Raw genomic sequence first — 15,343 nt, forward strand, 5'->3', positions numbered from 1 at the left:
GTCACTTACTGAGGAGTGCACTTCAAGGGTCCAAAATAAGCTCCCTCAAAAGCTTAAGGATCCTGGCAGTTTCACGATTCCTGTACGCATTGGTAATATTGATGTGGGTCGTGCTCTTTACGATTTGGGGGTGAGCATAAATCTGATGCCCCTGTCTTTGTTCAAGCAATTAGGCCTGGGAGCTCCAAGGCCCACTACTGTGATGTTGCAGCTGGCTGATAGAAAGATAGCACACCCTGAAGGGGTGATTGAAGATGTGTTGCTGCAGATTGGGAAGTTCATATTTCCTGTTGATTTCATTATCCTCGATTATGAGGCTGATGAACTGGTTCTAATAATATTGGGTCGACCTCTCTTATCTACTGCTGATGCAATTATCAAAGTGAGAGAGGGAAAGATGATTTTGAGGGTAGATGACGAGGAAGCAGTTTTTAATGTCTAAAAAGCAATCCAACTTCCCCGCCACTATGAGGAGCTCTCAATGATATCTGTTGTTGAGGTTGATGAGCAAATTCAATCTCCGAGTGTATATCTAGACGATTCTCTGGAGAACTTGATAGCCTGGGGGTTGATGAGGAGGTTGAGGAGATGATGCACATCCTTGATACATCTTGTGTGTGCATGCAAGGGATACACCCCTTTGAGCCTTTGAATAGGCCAGAGGGACCTCCTCCAAAGCTGTCAATTGAGGAAGCCCTAAAATTGGAGCTTAAACCTCTCCCACCTCACCTGCAATATACTTATTTGGGTGACTATGACACTTTACCCGTTATTGTTTCTTCTGACTTGTCTAAATTGCAGGAAGAAAAGCTGTTGAGAGTGCTACGTGAGCACAAGCGAGCACTTGGGTGGACGATGTCTGACATTAAGGACATTAGCCCAGCCTTTTGCATGCACAAATACTCATGGAGGACGGACACAAGCCAAGTGTAGAGCAACAACGCCGACTCAATCCAATCATGAAAGAGGTGGTAAGAAAAGAAGTGATTAAGTGGCTTGATGTAGGTATTGTATTTCCTATCTCAGACAGCAAATGGGTAAGCCCCGTCCAATGTGTACCCAAGAAAGGGGGGATGACTGTAGTAGTTAATGAGAATAATGATTTAATCCCTACAAGAACTGTCACCGGGTGGAGAATTTGCATTGACTATAGAAAATTGAACAATGCCACCCAGAAGGACCACTTTTCCCTCCCCTTTATTGACCAAATGCTTGATAGATTAGCTGGCTAGGAGTACTACTACTTTTTAGATGGTTACTGGGGTATAATCAGATTGCTATAGCCCTAGGGGACTAAGAGAAGACCATTTTTACGTATCCTTATGGCACGTATGCGTTCAAGAGAATGCCTTTTGGTCTTTGTAATGCACCTGCGACTTTTCAAAGGTGTATGATTGCCATTTTTACTGACATGGTTGAGAGGTTTGTGGAAGTGTTCATGGACGATTTTTCTGTATTTGGATGTTCTTTTGATAACTGCTTGATGAACCTTGATAAAGTACTTGCTAGGTGTAAAGAAACTAATTTGGTGCTAAATTGGGAAAAGTGCCATTTCATGGTACGTGAAGGTATAGTTTTGGGGCACAAGGTGTCCAAAGATGGTTTGCAGGTGGACAAGGCAAAGGTGGAAGCGATTGAAAAATTGCCTCCACCGATATCTGTCAAAGGCATTCGCAGTTTCTTGGGCCATGCAGGTTTTTATCGTCGTTTCATTAAAGATTTCTTGAAAGTTTCCTCTCCCTTGTGCAGGTTGCTTGAGAAAGATGTCGCCTTCAAATTTGATGATGCCTGTCTTAAGGCATTTGAGGAGCTGAAGGGAATGTTGGTGACTGCACCAATCATAATTGCTCTGGATTGGGAGCAGCCATTTGAGTTGATGTGCAATGCGAGCGACTTGGCTGTTGGTGCTGTCTTGGGGCAAAGGAGAAATAAAATCTTCCACTCCATCAACTATGCGAGCAAAACTCTGAATCCAGCTCAAATGAACCATACAGTCAATGCAAAAGAGTTGTTTGCAGTAGTGTGAGCGTTTGACAAGTTCAGGTCATATCTTGTGGGGACCAAAGTCATTGCCTACACAGATCATTTAGCTATCAGATACCTGTTTGAGAAGAAGGATGCCAAGCCAAGACTGATTCGGTGGGTCATACTCTTGCGGGAGTTTGATTTAGAGATCCGAGATCGTAAAGGAACAGAGAATCAAGTGGCTGATCACTTGTCCAGATTAGAAAATCGGAATCATGCAGCTGGAGGGGGTGTAATTAAAGAAACATTCCCTGATGAGCAGTTATTGGCAATCACCTCAAGCACAGCCCCGTGGTATGCAGATTATGTGAACTTTATTGCAAGTGGGGTGACGCCACCAGAATTGACACCCGATAATAGAAGAAGGTTCCTGCATGATGTGAGGCTTTACATGTGGGATGAGCCATTCTTATACAGGCTCTGTGCAGATCAGTTGGTGCGGAGATATGTTCCTGAGGAGGAGATGAATGTCATACTTCATAGCTGTCACACCTCGCCATACGGAGGTCATTATGGTGGAGATAGGACCGCCCAGAAAGTTTTACAATCAGGTTTCTATTGGCCCAAATTGTTTAGGGATGCACATGCCTTTGTTAAAATGTGTGACAGGTGCCAAAGAATCGGAACGATCACAAAGAAGCACGAGATGCCACTGCAAAATATTCTGGTAGTGGAACTTTTTGATGTGTGGGGAATTGACTTTATGGGACCGTTTCCGTACTCCAATGGTCATAGGTACATCTTGGTGGCAGTCGATTATGTATCTAAGTGGGTGGAGTCCATTGCTCTTCCTACTAATGATGCAAAGGTGGTGGTAAGCTTTGTTAAGAAGCACATCTTCATACGCTTTGGAACTCCCAGAGTGTTGATCAGTGATGGAGGAATGCATTTCGACAACAAACTGCTAAATAATGTTCTTGCAAAGTACGGAGTCAAGCACAAAGTTTCCACTGCCTATCACCCCTAGACGAGTGGTCAAGTGGAAGTATCAAACAGAGAGGTGAAGCAGATTCTTGAGAAAACAGTGAGTGCAAATAGAAAAGACTGGGCAGGGAAGTTAGATGACGCATTGTGGGCATATCGAACTGCATACAAAACTCCCATAGGTGCTTCTCCGTATAAGTTAGTTTATGGGAAGGCATGTCACTTGCCCGTCGAACTTGAACACAAGGCCTATTGGGCAATTAAAAAGCTGAGTATGGATGGGGACTTGGCTGGTGAGAAATGGTTGCTGCAACTCAACGAGCTTGATGAGTTTCGTTTGCACGCATATGAGAATGCCAAATTGTATAAAGAGAAGACTAAGAGGTGGCATGACAAGCACATTCAACATCGAGAGTTAGAGCCAGGGCAAGAAGTTCTTTTGTTCAATTCGAGGTTGAAGCTTTTTCCGGGAAAGCTTAAATCTCGGTGGTCAGGCCCTTTTGTTGTGGTAAGTGTGAAGCCTCATGGAGCTGTGGAATTGCGGGATATGAGTTCAACTGGTACTTTCTTGGTGAATGGTCAAAGTATAAAACATTACTGGGGTGGTGACTTTGCACGTCACAAGACCTCGGTGGACTTAACGGATGCTTGAGAACGTGTTGAGTCGTGCCGCGACGTTAAATCAGGCGCTAGATGGGAGGCAACCCATTGAATTGTTGTAACCGTCGTGCCACGACGTTAAATAAGGTGCTAGTTGGGAGGCAACCCAACGATAGTAGTAGTGTTAATTTTTTGTTTTAGGACGAGCTAACCAATGCAGGTGACAAAGGGTAGGTGCTAAGGCAAATGAACGAGGTAAGAACAGGTGAGAAGTTGAAGAAAAATATCGCCCAGATGCGCGCTCGTGCTACTGGGCGCGCTAAATTGCAAAATTTCTGCCTTGGCCGCGCTAAAATGAGCGCGCTCGTGCATCTGAACGCGCTACTAGCGCAACCGCGCTACTGAACGCGCACATGGGCGCGCTTGTTGCTCAACGTTTCTGTGTTGACCGCGCTAAAATGAGAGCGCTCGCGCACCTGGGCGCGCTAGTCCCGTCAACAATCTGGCGTTTTGTGTAAATTTCTTAGTTTTTTTTATTTGTTTAATCTTTAGACTAAATTACCCCCTCTACTAACCCTCTCCCCGTCTCTTCTTAACCCTTCAAACAAACCCCCCCCCTTCGTCTACCCCCAGTCAAACACACAAAAAATCAAAATCCTCTTCCCCCATTCTTCCTATCGAACCCCACCAACAAAAAAATCCCTTCCCCCATATCACGACTCCCCCCCCCCCGAGTTCACTAGCATCTTCCCCATTCTCCTTCACCACAGGTATGAGCCCTAGTTTCTTTCTTCTCTTTTTCTCTCTTTATTTTTCAGATTTGTTTGTTGTATTCTTATGCTTATGTTGTAGTAGTTGTACTTAGATTTTGTGTAGAAATTGGTGCAATGTGTTTTGGTGTTGGTGGAGGATTAGTGTGGGGTGGAATCCCACTTGATTTGTGTTATTGGTGAATGTATGTGGGTGGTTCTTGTTCTAAAAAGCTTAAAAGGTGTTGTGATTGCCTAATGCCCACAAGGTGGTTGTGGAAAGGTCTCAATGAGCATGATTATGTAATTGTAACCACTTATGCATGTGAAGTCTGAGTAACCGTATTAAGTTACAATATTTTTGTTGGGCTGGGCTAATGTGTTCCCATTTTGCAGGCATCATGACTCTATCTAGGAAATGACGCGCCACAGAAGCCTCGTTGAGCAGCCAGGCTGGTTCATCTAGGTCACGAGGGGCTGCACCTGCACAGGCAAATGCTTAGGTCCGCTTTGCGGAAAAGGCTCATAAAAAGCCAATTCCGAAAATCTAGTTGTGGATGGGTTGGTAAAAAGGGAAACGTTGATAAGGTGACCACGGGCAAGGAGCCGGAAGTAGTAGAGGAGGAGGTGAAAGGTGGACAGTCTGCAAGTGGTAGATCTGATGATTCTCATGACGGAGAGGATGTTGAGGTGCACATGGGGACAACACCACAGGCTCAGGAGCAAAATGTGGCAGCATCAGGACCATCTGGGACGACAACATCTTCAGGAGCTGCCCGGGTGTCCCGTTTTACTGCGATGGAGGCGGAGATGGCTGGTTTGCGCACCTCCATGACTGATTTGGGCACTCGAGTAGACGTAGTAGCTGACCGACAAGTGAAGTCGGAAAAGAAATTCATGGGCTGGCTGCGAGCTCTGGGGCGTGCGTGCAACGTAAACCCGAAAACCGTCTCCGACCAGGAGTGAACCCTCAAGGAAGTTCCTTTACCTCACTGCTCTTTCAAATTATAAGCCATGGGGACATGTCTTCATTTTTAAGTGTGGGGTGGGGATTTCTTCAATGTATGTTGTATGTAGTTGTATCGATTGACTGTTTGTTTTGTTCTGTTTCATTCTACTTTGATAATTTTGATGTTGTTAAGTAGGAATCGTTAGTTCAAAATAGATATATGGCTCGTCCCGACGATGGATCCCTATCGACGGGGTTCTTGAGGGACTGAATCGAGAGAAAAAAATTGGAAAATATATAGACTCCTCCTGATGACGGATCTTTTAGACGATTTTCTTGAGGGAAGTTAGGCTAGAGAAAACACCAAAAAGATTTTTTATTTTTTTCTTAGGTAGTGTAGCAACTCCCCTTTGATTTTTCTTTAGGCCACGGTTCTTTTCCAAGGGTTTAGCTTGAACCGGGTATAGGTAGTTTTTTATTTTATTTTCTTTTTGATTTGTAGATTAGGTTAATGGGCTACGAGCTAGAGAATCAAAAGAAAACCCATAGCGTTGACACACCTGAACATAATAGACCCTAGAGTGTAATGCTTAGTCTTATTTGTTGAATCTCACTAAAAGTGCCTTAATCTGTATGTTTGTTACTGAATTGAATGCTCGTAACAGAGCGTCTTGATGAGCTGATCTGAATGAGTTATATGCCATGTATGGTGAGTTTTTGTGTAGTCCATGTATTGTACGTGTGTCTAGAACTTGCCCGGTATGTGAGTTGAAGCGAAATTTTAGGTGATACTCGGTTTGAAAAATGATTTTAGGCTTTCTTTGACCTTTTTTTAGCTTAATTGCTTATCACAAATAAAATTTATCCCTAGTTAACCTTTTGAGCCTATAGACTTTTGTTTGGCACCCACATTACAAGCCTATACCCTTTGTTCTTAATTGACATTATTTTGATCCTTTTACCTCTTAAAGCACTTTAATTGTGAATGAGCGCTAAAAGAAGTAAGAAGGAAAGTGTGAGGTGGCTTTTGAGTGGAACCAATAAAAGGAAGAAAGGTGCACTTGTTTTGTAGAATAATACACCTTTAGCGGAAAGTGAAAAGAAAAAGAAGAATAAACTAAAAAAAGAAAAGAGATGAATACATTGTGTCTTGTTCCAGCTAGTGGGTATGAATTAATATAGTGCTTAAAGAAGAAAGGGAGTATTTGTAGGGTGATATTGTTTGTGAAAGTGAAGTGGGTTGAAGAAGTTGCGCGAAAATTGCTCTTGTGATGTGTTAAAGTGCTTAGGAGGGTTAGTCACTATTCCTAATTATATCCTACCCGTCCCTTAGCCCACATTACAACCATGAAAAAGTCTGATTTTGGGTCGAGCAAGCCTACATTAGTAGAGATTTACATTAAGGGCAAGCTTATGGTACCAATTGCATGAATGTGACTTCTTTTGTAAGGGTGAGTGATTTCTTTGATATATGTGAGTATATGACTCGAATGTGTGGATTGATTTCAATTTGCGTTGATGTGATTGTGAGGGCATATGATTCGTGACGGAAAAGCAAGTCTTGACTTCTGTGTAGAGTATGTTGAGGAAGTATGAAATGGCACTTGGGAGTCAACCTTTGAGGCTAGGATTGTTTACTGCTAGGCGTAATGTATGTAAATTGTTCTAGGTGTAAAGCGTTAGGGGAGATGGTTGAGTGGAGAAACCTTTAGAATGCATAGTTTGATTGCTCGAGGACTAGCAATGAATTAAGTGTGGGTGTTGATAATAGGCTAAATCTAGGTAATTTGGCGATTGTTTATGCTTCCACTTGATTATATTCCAATATCATAATATGGTTAATTGATGAAAAATAGGCTCTAATTGTGAATTGTATACATTTCAGGTTGAGGAGCCTATGTGATGCCTTAAAAGTGTGATTGGAACCATTTTGGAGCAAGAAAGACTCCTCGGAGCTGAGTACGCTTGAAGACGAGGAAAAGAAACGATGAAATAGAAAATTGGACATGCGCGCCCGCGCTACTTTTAGCGCGTCCAAGATAGAATCCTCAGCCAACTAGCGTGGCTAGATGCGCGACCAGGTGCACGGTCGCACTAGTCCAAATTTTGGGAAGAATTATTTAGGGGCAAAATTGGAAATCTGAAGGAAAACCCACTTAACCTATATAAAGTCAAGCTCGCCCAAGGAAGTTTTGGGAGAGTCGAGTGCAAGAAATACAGAGGCAAGAGGCAAGGAGGAGATTTGACCATCAAGTTCTTATTTTCTTCTCTTGGTTTTTGCTAATTGGGATGAAATTGAACCTATTTGTGATGAACACTAGTATGAGTAGCTAAAACCCATTGTTCTAGGGTCATGGGTGAAACATGAATGTTATTGTTTGAAGTTTAATTTGACAAAGTTGGTTTATCATCTTGGGTTGTGTATTTAATTCTGCTTTTAATTATTTTGCTGAGTAACTAACAGTGAAATACTATCTACGAATCTTTAATTGAACTCGAAAGTGGGAACTTTAGATTGCATATAGAATTAAATAGAGCAAGTTCTTGAACCCGAGCCTCGGGGAACAGGTTAGCAATTGGGATAGACATATACCCAATTGCCTTGTTTGGTTGAAATACAGGAATTGTAAATGCATTCTTGTTAATCTTAATTCCATAGACATATAGGCATTGTGTTAACTTGAATAGGCCAGTAAGAACTCGACAGATTTTTATGAGTAACATTAACCCTGTCAATCAACAATCCAGGTAAATCGATTAGTCATTTTAAGCTAAGAACATAACACGATTGTTAATTAGCCTGTGACCTTGGAATATCCTCTCCTACTGTTTGTTACTCGGAATTGTTACTTATTTGGTTAATTACTCTAGTTAGATTATTGCTTGGTAATTAGGTAGTAAAACAATTACATCTCTATTTTGTGAAAAAAAAAACCTCTTGAATAGACAAATTAATTGAGTTTGAATTAATCAACAGTTAATCATAAGTCTTCGTGGGAATGATACTCTACTTACTACTCTATTACTTGACGATCACGTGCACTTGCGTGAGTGTTTTTGGTCGCAACACGTATGCCCGAAATTGAATTCCGAGGTCCCTAGCCCGAGAAATGAATTTTTGATGAAAATTGAAATACTAAAAATTAAATGGTTTTAAGAATTTGATTAATGTTTGATCTTGTTGGTATCTGACCCGTATTTTGATTTCGAAGCCCGGTACAGGTCCAAAATGATATTTATACCTTATCCGTAAAATTTGGATAGAAACAGATCTAGATTGACGTGATTCAGACGTCCGGTTGAGAAAATAGAAGTTTTAAAACTTTCTTGAAAATTTCATTCAATTTGGTGTTAAATTCATAGTTCTAGGTGTTATTTTGGCAATTTGATCGCGCAAGCAAGTTCGTATGTTTTAAGGCTTGTGCGCATGATTGGTTTGGAGCCCCGAGGGCTCGGATGAGTTTCGAATAGGCTACGAAGTGATTTGGACTTAAGAAAATTGCTGGTGTGCTTCAGGTCTGCAGGTCTCGGAAACGCGAGGTCTGGCTCGCAAATGCGAGCCTTGCATTTGCGAAGAAAGTTCATATTTGCGAGCAATGGATTGGGAGGGGACCTTTGCAATTGCGAAGCTCAGGATCGCAATCGCGATCAACAATGACCGCATTTGCGAACAATTGTTCGCGTTTGCCATGATAGCAGGGCCAGACCATTCTTCGCATTTGCGAAGTAAAGTTCGCATTTGCAGGGTTCGCAATTGCAAACCTCAGATCGCAAATGTGATACTTGCAACTGTTCAAAAATAATTTTGGACGGGATTTTTCATTCATTCTCCCATTTTTCAAAACATAAACCTCAAGAGGCGATTTTCCAAAGACCACTTCTTCCCTAAATCATATATAAGTGATTCTTAGCTCATTTTTTCAATCTTTTACTTCTTTTTACAAGATTTCATCCTAGAATCTAGGGTTTTTCATGGTGGAATTGGGGATTTTTGGGTAGAACTTAGGAATTTCGAATTTTGGGGATTTAGACCTCAAATTTAGGTCAGATTCCAAAACCAATTGTATATTCGGGCTCGGGGGTGAATGGCTAATCGGGTTTTGGTCCGAATTCCGAGTCTTGACCAAGCGGGCCGGGGGTCGATTTTTGACTTTTGCGGGGAAATGTTTGGAAACTTATAATTATGTATTGGAATTGATTTCTTTAGCGATAATTGATGTTATTAAGTTAATTATGACTAGATACGAGTGGTTTGGAGGTGGAATCTAGAGGAAACGTGGTAATTGAGCGTTGAGTTGGCCATTGGATTGAGGTAAGTGTTGTGCCTAACTTTGACTCGAGGAATTAGAGATCTTTGGCTTAATTGCTATGTAAAAATCTATGTGAGTGGCGTATAAGTGAGGTGACGAGTACCTATGCGCCACCAATTTATCTATTTCACCTGTTTTCTTCCTGTTCTTATTATATTGTCTTCCCTGCATTGTTTTCTACATGCTTTACTGGTATTTCCATGTTTAATTGCTACTTGTCATATATTATTTTTCTTTGTTGAAGGTATTAGCTATTCTGTAGTTTCATTATCTCATATTATTGGCTTAAGCGGGTTTAGCGGTGTTTATGGTGTATTTTCGATTGGTCTCGCTGAGTAGTATTATTTGTGTGAAGTTTCATAATGTACAAGCTTTCCGTTTGCTTTGGTTTGAGGTTTAAATATCGTGGAGAATTTTGAGTTAAATTGTGAAATTCCTGTTCTTAGTGTGTAACTGGTACTGATATGGTAGGATTGGGTTGTGCGTATTGAGGATGAATAAGGGTGAAATGCTATTATATGGTAGGATCGGGTTGCGCGCTGCAACAGGAGGAATAAGGGTGATATTTTAAGGAGGAATAAGGGTGAAATGCTATTGTACGGTAGGATCGGATTGCACGCCGCAATAGGAGGAATAAGGGTGGATTGATATGGAGTAATAAGGGTGAATATTTATATTGATATTGATATATGGTGGAATTTGGATGCGCGCCGCATCAGTTTATGTGTTTATGTATTTTCTTCTACAGTGTAAGTTATTTGCTAGCTTCGCATTTCACTTAAGGATTGGTTATAGCTGGATACTGATAAAGCACATGAGTTTTATATTCATTCCTTGCAAGTTACTTCTTTATTTTATCCTGCCATTCTTTCTACTTTTATTATAAATTGTATGCAGGTTATATTGTAATTGCCCCGCCTTAGCCTCGTCGCTACCTCGTCGAGGTTAGGATCGACACTTACCAGTACATGGGGTCGGTTGTACTGATACTGCACTCTGCACTCTCTATGCAGATTTTGGAGCTGGTAGTGGTTGATCGAGAGGTCAGTTGTAGATATTTCAACTAGGAGACCTAAGATAGTCCTGCTGGCATCCGTAGGCCCTGGCGTCCCCTTCTACATCTCTACGTTACTGTTTTCTTTATTTCCAGAACAGTTGTCATTTCTTTCAGACCGATGTTTGTAGAAAATCATAGTATGTTCGTGGATTGTGACACCAGATTCTGGGTAGTAATAGCAATGGTATTGGTTATCGCATATAGACAAAAAGGTTATTTACTTACTTCAGCATTTGTTTCTGCTTGTTTTAGCTTGTTAATTTTTAATCAATGAAATGTAAAGGAAAATGGTTAATATAAACTCTAACATTGGCTTGTCTAGCAAGTGTGATGTTAGGTACCATCACGGTCCCGATGGTGGGAATTCTGGGTCGTGACAAGTTGGTATAAAAGCACTAGGTTACTTTGGTCTCACGATTCACGAACAGGCTTAGTAGAGCTTGGGGATTGGTACGGACATCTGTACTTATCTTCTAGAGGCTATAGAGTTTATGAACAATTACTAATCTATTCTTCTCTATCGTGTGATGGTGTTCTCTCATTACTAATTGAGCTCTTCTATTCTTTTTCACTCGCAGATGGCGAGAACACGTACCGCATCTTTAGCTGAGCAGCACCCAGAGCCCCCAGTAGAAGCTCCTATGAGGGGCAGATGTCGAGGTCGAGGTCGTGCCAGAGGCCGAGGTAGGGGCAGGGCTCAGCCAAGAGCTCGAGCAGCAGCACTAGTAGTAGAGCCTCAATGGAGTTTGACGCTGAGGTTTCGGTCCAGACTGCTCCTGCCGGACTAGCTCAGATCCTGCAGGGGTTTATAGCCACCCCAGTGCTTTAGGATGCTTTGGTCTGTCTTGTGGGCCTTAGGGAGAGTGTAGCTCAAACCGACACATTTCCTGTAGCACCAGCTGTTTCTCAGGCTGGGGGAGGAGCCCAAACTCTCGCTACCCACACTCCTGAGCAGATGACTCCCCAGTTTCAAACTCTAAGAGCTCAGCCAGTCAGGGTAGTTCTGTCGGGTGTTGCAGTACAGACTGGTGATGGATCAACTATGTTTTTTGAGGCCTTGTGGAGATTGGTTAGGTTTACCAAGCTTTTCACCACTACTTATGGCGGTACATATTCAGAGGATCCCCAGGACTATCTGGATAGTTGTCACGAGGTGTTACAAAACATGGGGATAGTGGAGACCAATGAAGTCGACTTTGTTGCTTTTTGTCTTTCAGGTTCCGCCAAGAAATGGTGAAGGGATTTTTGTTTGGCCAGACCGGCTGGGTCACCAGCTCTCACTTGGGACCAGTTCTCTCAGCTATTTTTGGAGAAGTATCTTCCTATCACTTTTAGATAGGACTATCGGAGGCAGTTCGAGCGCCTTCAACAAGGTTCTATAACTATCACTCAGTACGAGACTAGATTTGTTGATTTAGCCCGGCATGCTCTTCTTATACTTCCTACCGAGAGAAAGGGTAAAGAGGTTTATTGAGGGACTTCTCAGCCTATCAGATTGCAGATGGCTAAGGAGACTGTGAACGAGATTTCTTTTCAGTATGCAGCCAATGTTGCCAGGCGAGTTGAGATGGTTTTAGCTCAAGGGAGTGGTCAGGGGCCTAACAAGAGGCCTCGTCACTCTGGTGGATTCAGTAGGGCCTCATTTGGAGGCCGTGGTACTTTTGGTATAGGCCATCCTCCCAGGCTATTTTATTAAGCACTCTATGCATCCCATGGAGCTTTAGGGAGTTGTGTTCCCTATGTACCTTCTTCGGGGCAACCAGCTTATAGTGCACCACTAGCTCCTATCAGAGCACCTCCTCTTCAGAGTTATTATCATAGTCAGTCGGCTTGTACGGGTCAGTATCAGTTTCCCCAGCCACAATATCAGGATGAATGTTTTGAGTGTGGTGATTATGGGCATATACAGAGGACATGTCCGAGATTATTGGGTGTTCAGCCACTGCATCAGGGTTCTCGTGCCATGGTTCCGGCACTAGTGGCTGCACCACCTGCTCAGCCAGCCAGAGGCAAGGGTCAGGTAGCCAGAGGTAGGGGCCAGACTATTAGAGGTAGAGGTCAGACCGTTAGAGGTAGAGGCTCACTAGCTAGAGGTCGTCCTAGGGATATGGTTCAGAGTGGTGAGGCCTAGCCTCGATGCTATGCTATTCCAGCCAGACCTAAGGCTGAGTCATTGAATGCGGTTATCACAGGTACAGTTTCCGTTTGTAGTAGAGATGCCTCAATTTTATTTGATCCGAGTTATACTTATTTATATGTGTCATCCTATTTTGCTCCCTATTTGGTTATACCTCGTGGTTCTTTGAGTGCTCCGGTGTATGTGTCCACACCTTTAAGAGATTCTATCATTGTATATCGTGTCTATTATTTGTGTGTGGTTGTCATTGGAGGTCTTGAGACCAGCGTAGATCTTTTGCTTCTCGATATGGTTGATTTTGATGTCATTTTGGGTATGGATTGGATGTCACCTTATCATGGTATATTGGACTGTCACGCCAAGATAGTGACCTTAGCTTTGCCGGGGTTGCCTCGATTAAAGTGGAGAAGGACTCCTGGTCATTCTACCAGTAGGGTTATCTCTTATATGAAGGCTCAGCATATGGTCGAGAAGGGGTATTTGGCTTATTTGGCTTATGTTCGTGATTCTAGTGTGGATGTTCCTTCCATGGATTCTGTACTAGTTGTTCGGGAGTTTCCAGAGGTATTTCCTGTAGACCTGCCGTGGATGCCACCCGACAGGGATATCGACTTTTGCATTGATTTGGCTCCGGGCACTCAGCCCATTTCCATTCCGCCATACCATATGGCCCCGCCAGAGTTGAAAGAATTGAAGGAGCAGTTGCAAGATTTTCTTGATAAGGGCTTTATTAGACCTAGTGTCTCGCCCTGGAGTGCGTCAGTTTTGTTTGTAAAGACGAAGGATGGATCGATGAGGATGTGCATAGATTATCGGTAGTTGAACAAAGTCACCATCAAGAAGAAGTATCCATTGTCGATGATTGATGATTTATTTGATCAGCTTCAGGGTGCCAAAGTGTTTTCGAAGATTGATTTGAGATCTGATTACTATCAGTTGAGGATTAGGGCGTTTGATATCCCTAAGACAACTTTTCGAACTATGTGTGGGCATTATGAGTTCTTAGTGATGTCATTTGGGCTGACAAATGCCCCCAACAACGTTCATGGATTTGATGAACCTAGTATTCAGGCCCTATTTGGATTCCTTTGCGATTGTCTTCATTGATGATATCTTGGTATATTCCCGCACCCGGGAGGAGCATGAGTAGCATCTTCAGACCGTTCTTTAGACTTTGAGCGACAACCAGTTATATCCTAAGTTTTTGAAATGTGAGTTTTGGTTGAGTTCAGTTGCTTTCTTGGGTCATGTCGTATCGAAAGAGGGTATTCAGATGGATCCAAAGAAGATTGAGGCAGTCAAGAACTGGACCAGACCTATGTCAGCTACAGAGATCCACAATTTCTTGGGATTGGCAGGCTATTACTGCTGGTTTATAGAGGGATTTTCATCTATAACAGCCCCGATGACCAAGTTGACCCAGAAGGGTGCCCCGTTCAGATGGTCAGACGAGTGTGAGGTGATCTTTCAAAAGCTCAAGACTGCTTTGACTACGGCGCAAGAGTTAGCGTTGCCCACAAGTTCAGGATCTTATACCGTATATTGTGATTCATCTCGGGTTGGAATTGGTGCGGTATTGATGCAGAATGGCAAGGTTATTGCATATTCTTTGCGACAGATAAAGATTCATGAGATGAATTATCCAGTTCATGACTTAGAGTTGACAGCCATTGTTCACGCGCTGAAGATTTGGAGGCACAATCTATATGGCGTGTCATATTAGGTGTTCACAGATCATAAGAGTTTGCAGTATTTGTTCAAACAAAAGGAGCTCAATTTGAGGCAGACGAGGTGGTTGGAGTTATTGAAAGACTATGATATCACCATTTTGTATCATCCCGGAAAGGCCAATGTAGTGGCCTATGCTTTGAGTAGGAAGTCACCTAGTATGGGCAACCTTGCGTATATTTCAGTAGGTGAGAGACTGCTTGCATTAGATGTTCAGGCTTTGGCCAATCAGTTCGTGAGATTTGATGTTTCTGAGCCCTGTCGTGTTTTAGCTTGCACAGTCGCTTGGTCTTCTTTATTTGAGCGCATCAGGGAGTGGCAGTATGATGACCCTCATTTCCTTGTCCTTAGGGACACAGTGCAGCACGGAGATGCCAAACAGGTTACAGTGGGAGATGATGGAGTTTTGAGGATACATGGTCGTGTTTCTGTGCTTAATGTGGATGGACTTCGTGAGTTGATTCTAGAGGAGGCCTACAGTTACCGATATTCTATTCATCCGGGAGCCGCCAAGATGTATCAGGACTTGCGGTATCACTATTGGTGGAGGAGGATGAAAAAGGATATAGTTGCTTATATGGCTCGATGTCTAAATTGTCAGCAAGTAAAGTACGAGCATCAGAGGCCTGGTGGTTTGTTTTAGAGGATATAAATTCCCGAGTGGAAGTGGGAGCGTATCACTATGGATTTTGTTGTTAGACTCCCATGGACTTAGAGGAAATTCGATGTAGTTTGGGTCATTATGGACAGGCTGACCAAGTCAGCGCATTTCATTCTTGTAGCAGCTTCATATTCTTCAGAGTGGCTGGCAGAGATTTATATCCTTGAGATCGTTCGTCTTCACGGTGTTCCCGTGTCTATCAT

The 15,343-nt window shown here is 42.7% G+C and overlaps 1 protein-coding gene across 1 annotated transcript; it reads left to right on the forward strand.

Annotated features, from left to right (window-relative positions):
* Positions 1 to 481: 481 nt before the first annotated feature.
* LOC142180679 (uncharacterized) lies at positions 482 to 2,992 on the forward strand. The gene is made up of 4 exons (XM_075252724.1): positions 482 to 579; positions 1,750 to 2,022; positions 2,224 to 2,391; positions 2,635 to 2,992. Exons 1-4 carry the CDS (start codon positions 482 to 484, stop codon positions 2,990 to 2,992), a joined length of 897 nt encoding a protein of 298 aa, XP_075108825.1.
* Positions 2,993 to 15,343: the final 12,351 nt, after the last annotated feature.

The sequence above is a fragment of the Nicotiana tabacum genome, chromosome 5 (genome assembly GCF_000715075.1).
Source record: "Nicotiana tabacum cultivar K326 chromosome 5, ASM71507v2, whole genome shotgun sequence".
Lineage (NCBI taxonomy): Eukaryota > Viridiplantae > Streptophyta > Magnoliopsida > Solanales > Solanaceae > Nicotiana > Nicotiana tabacum.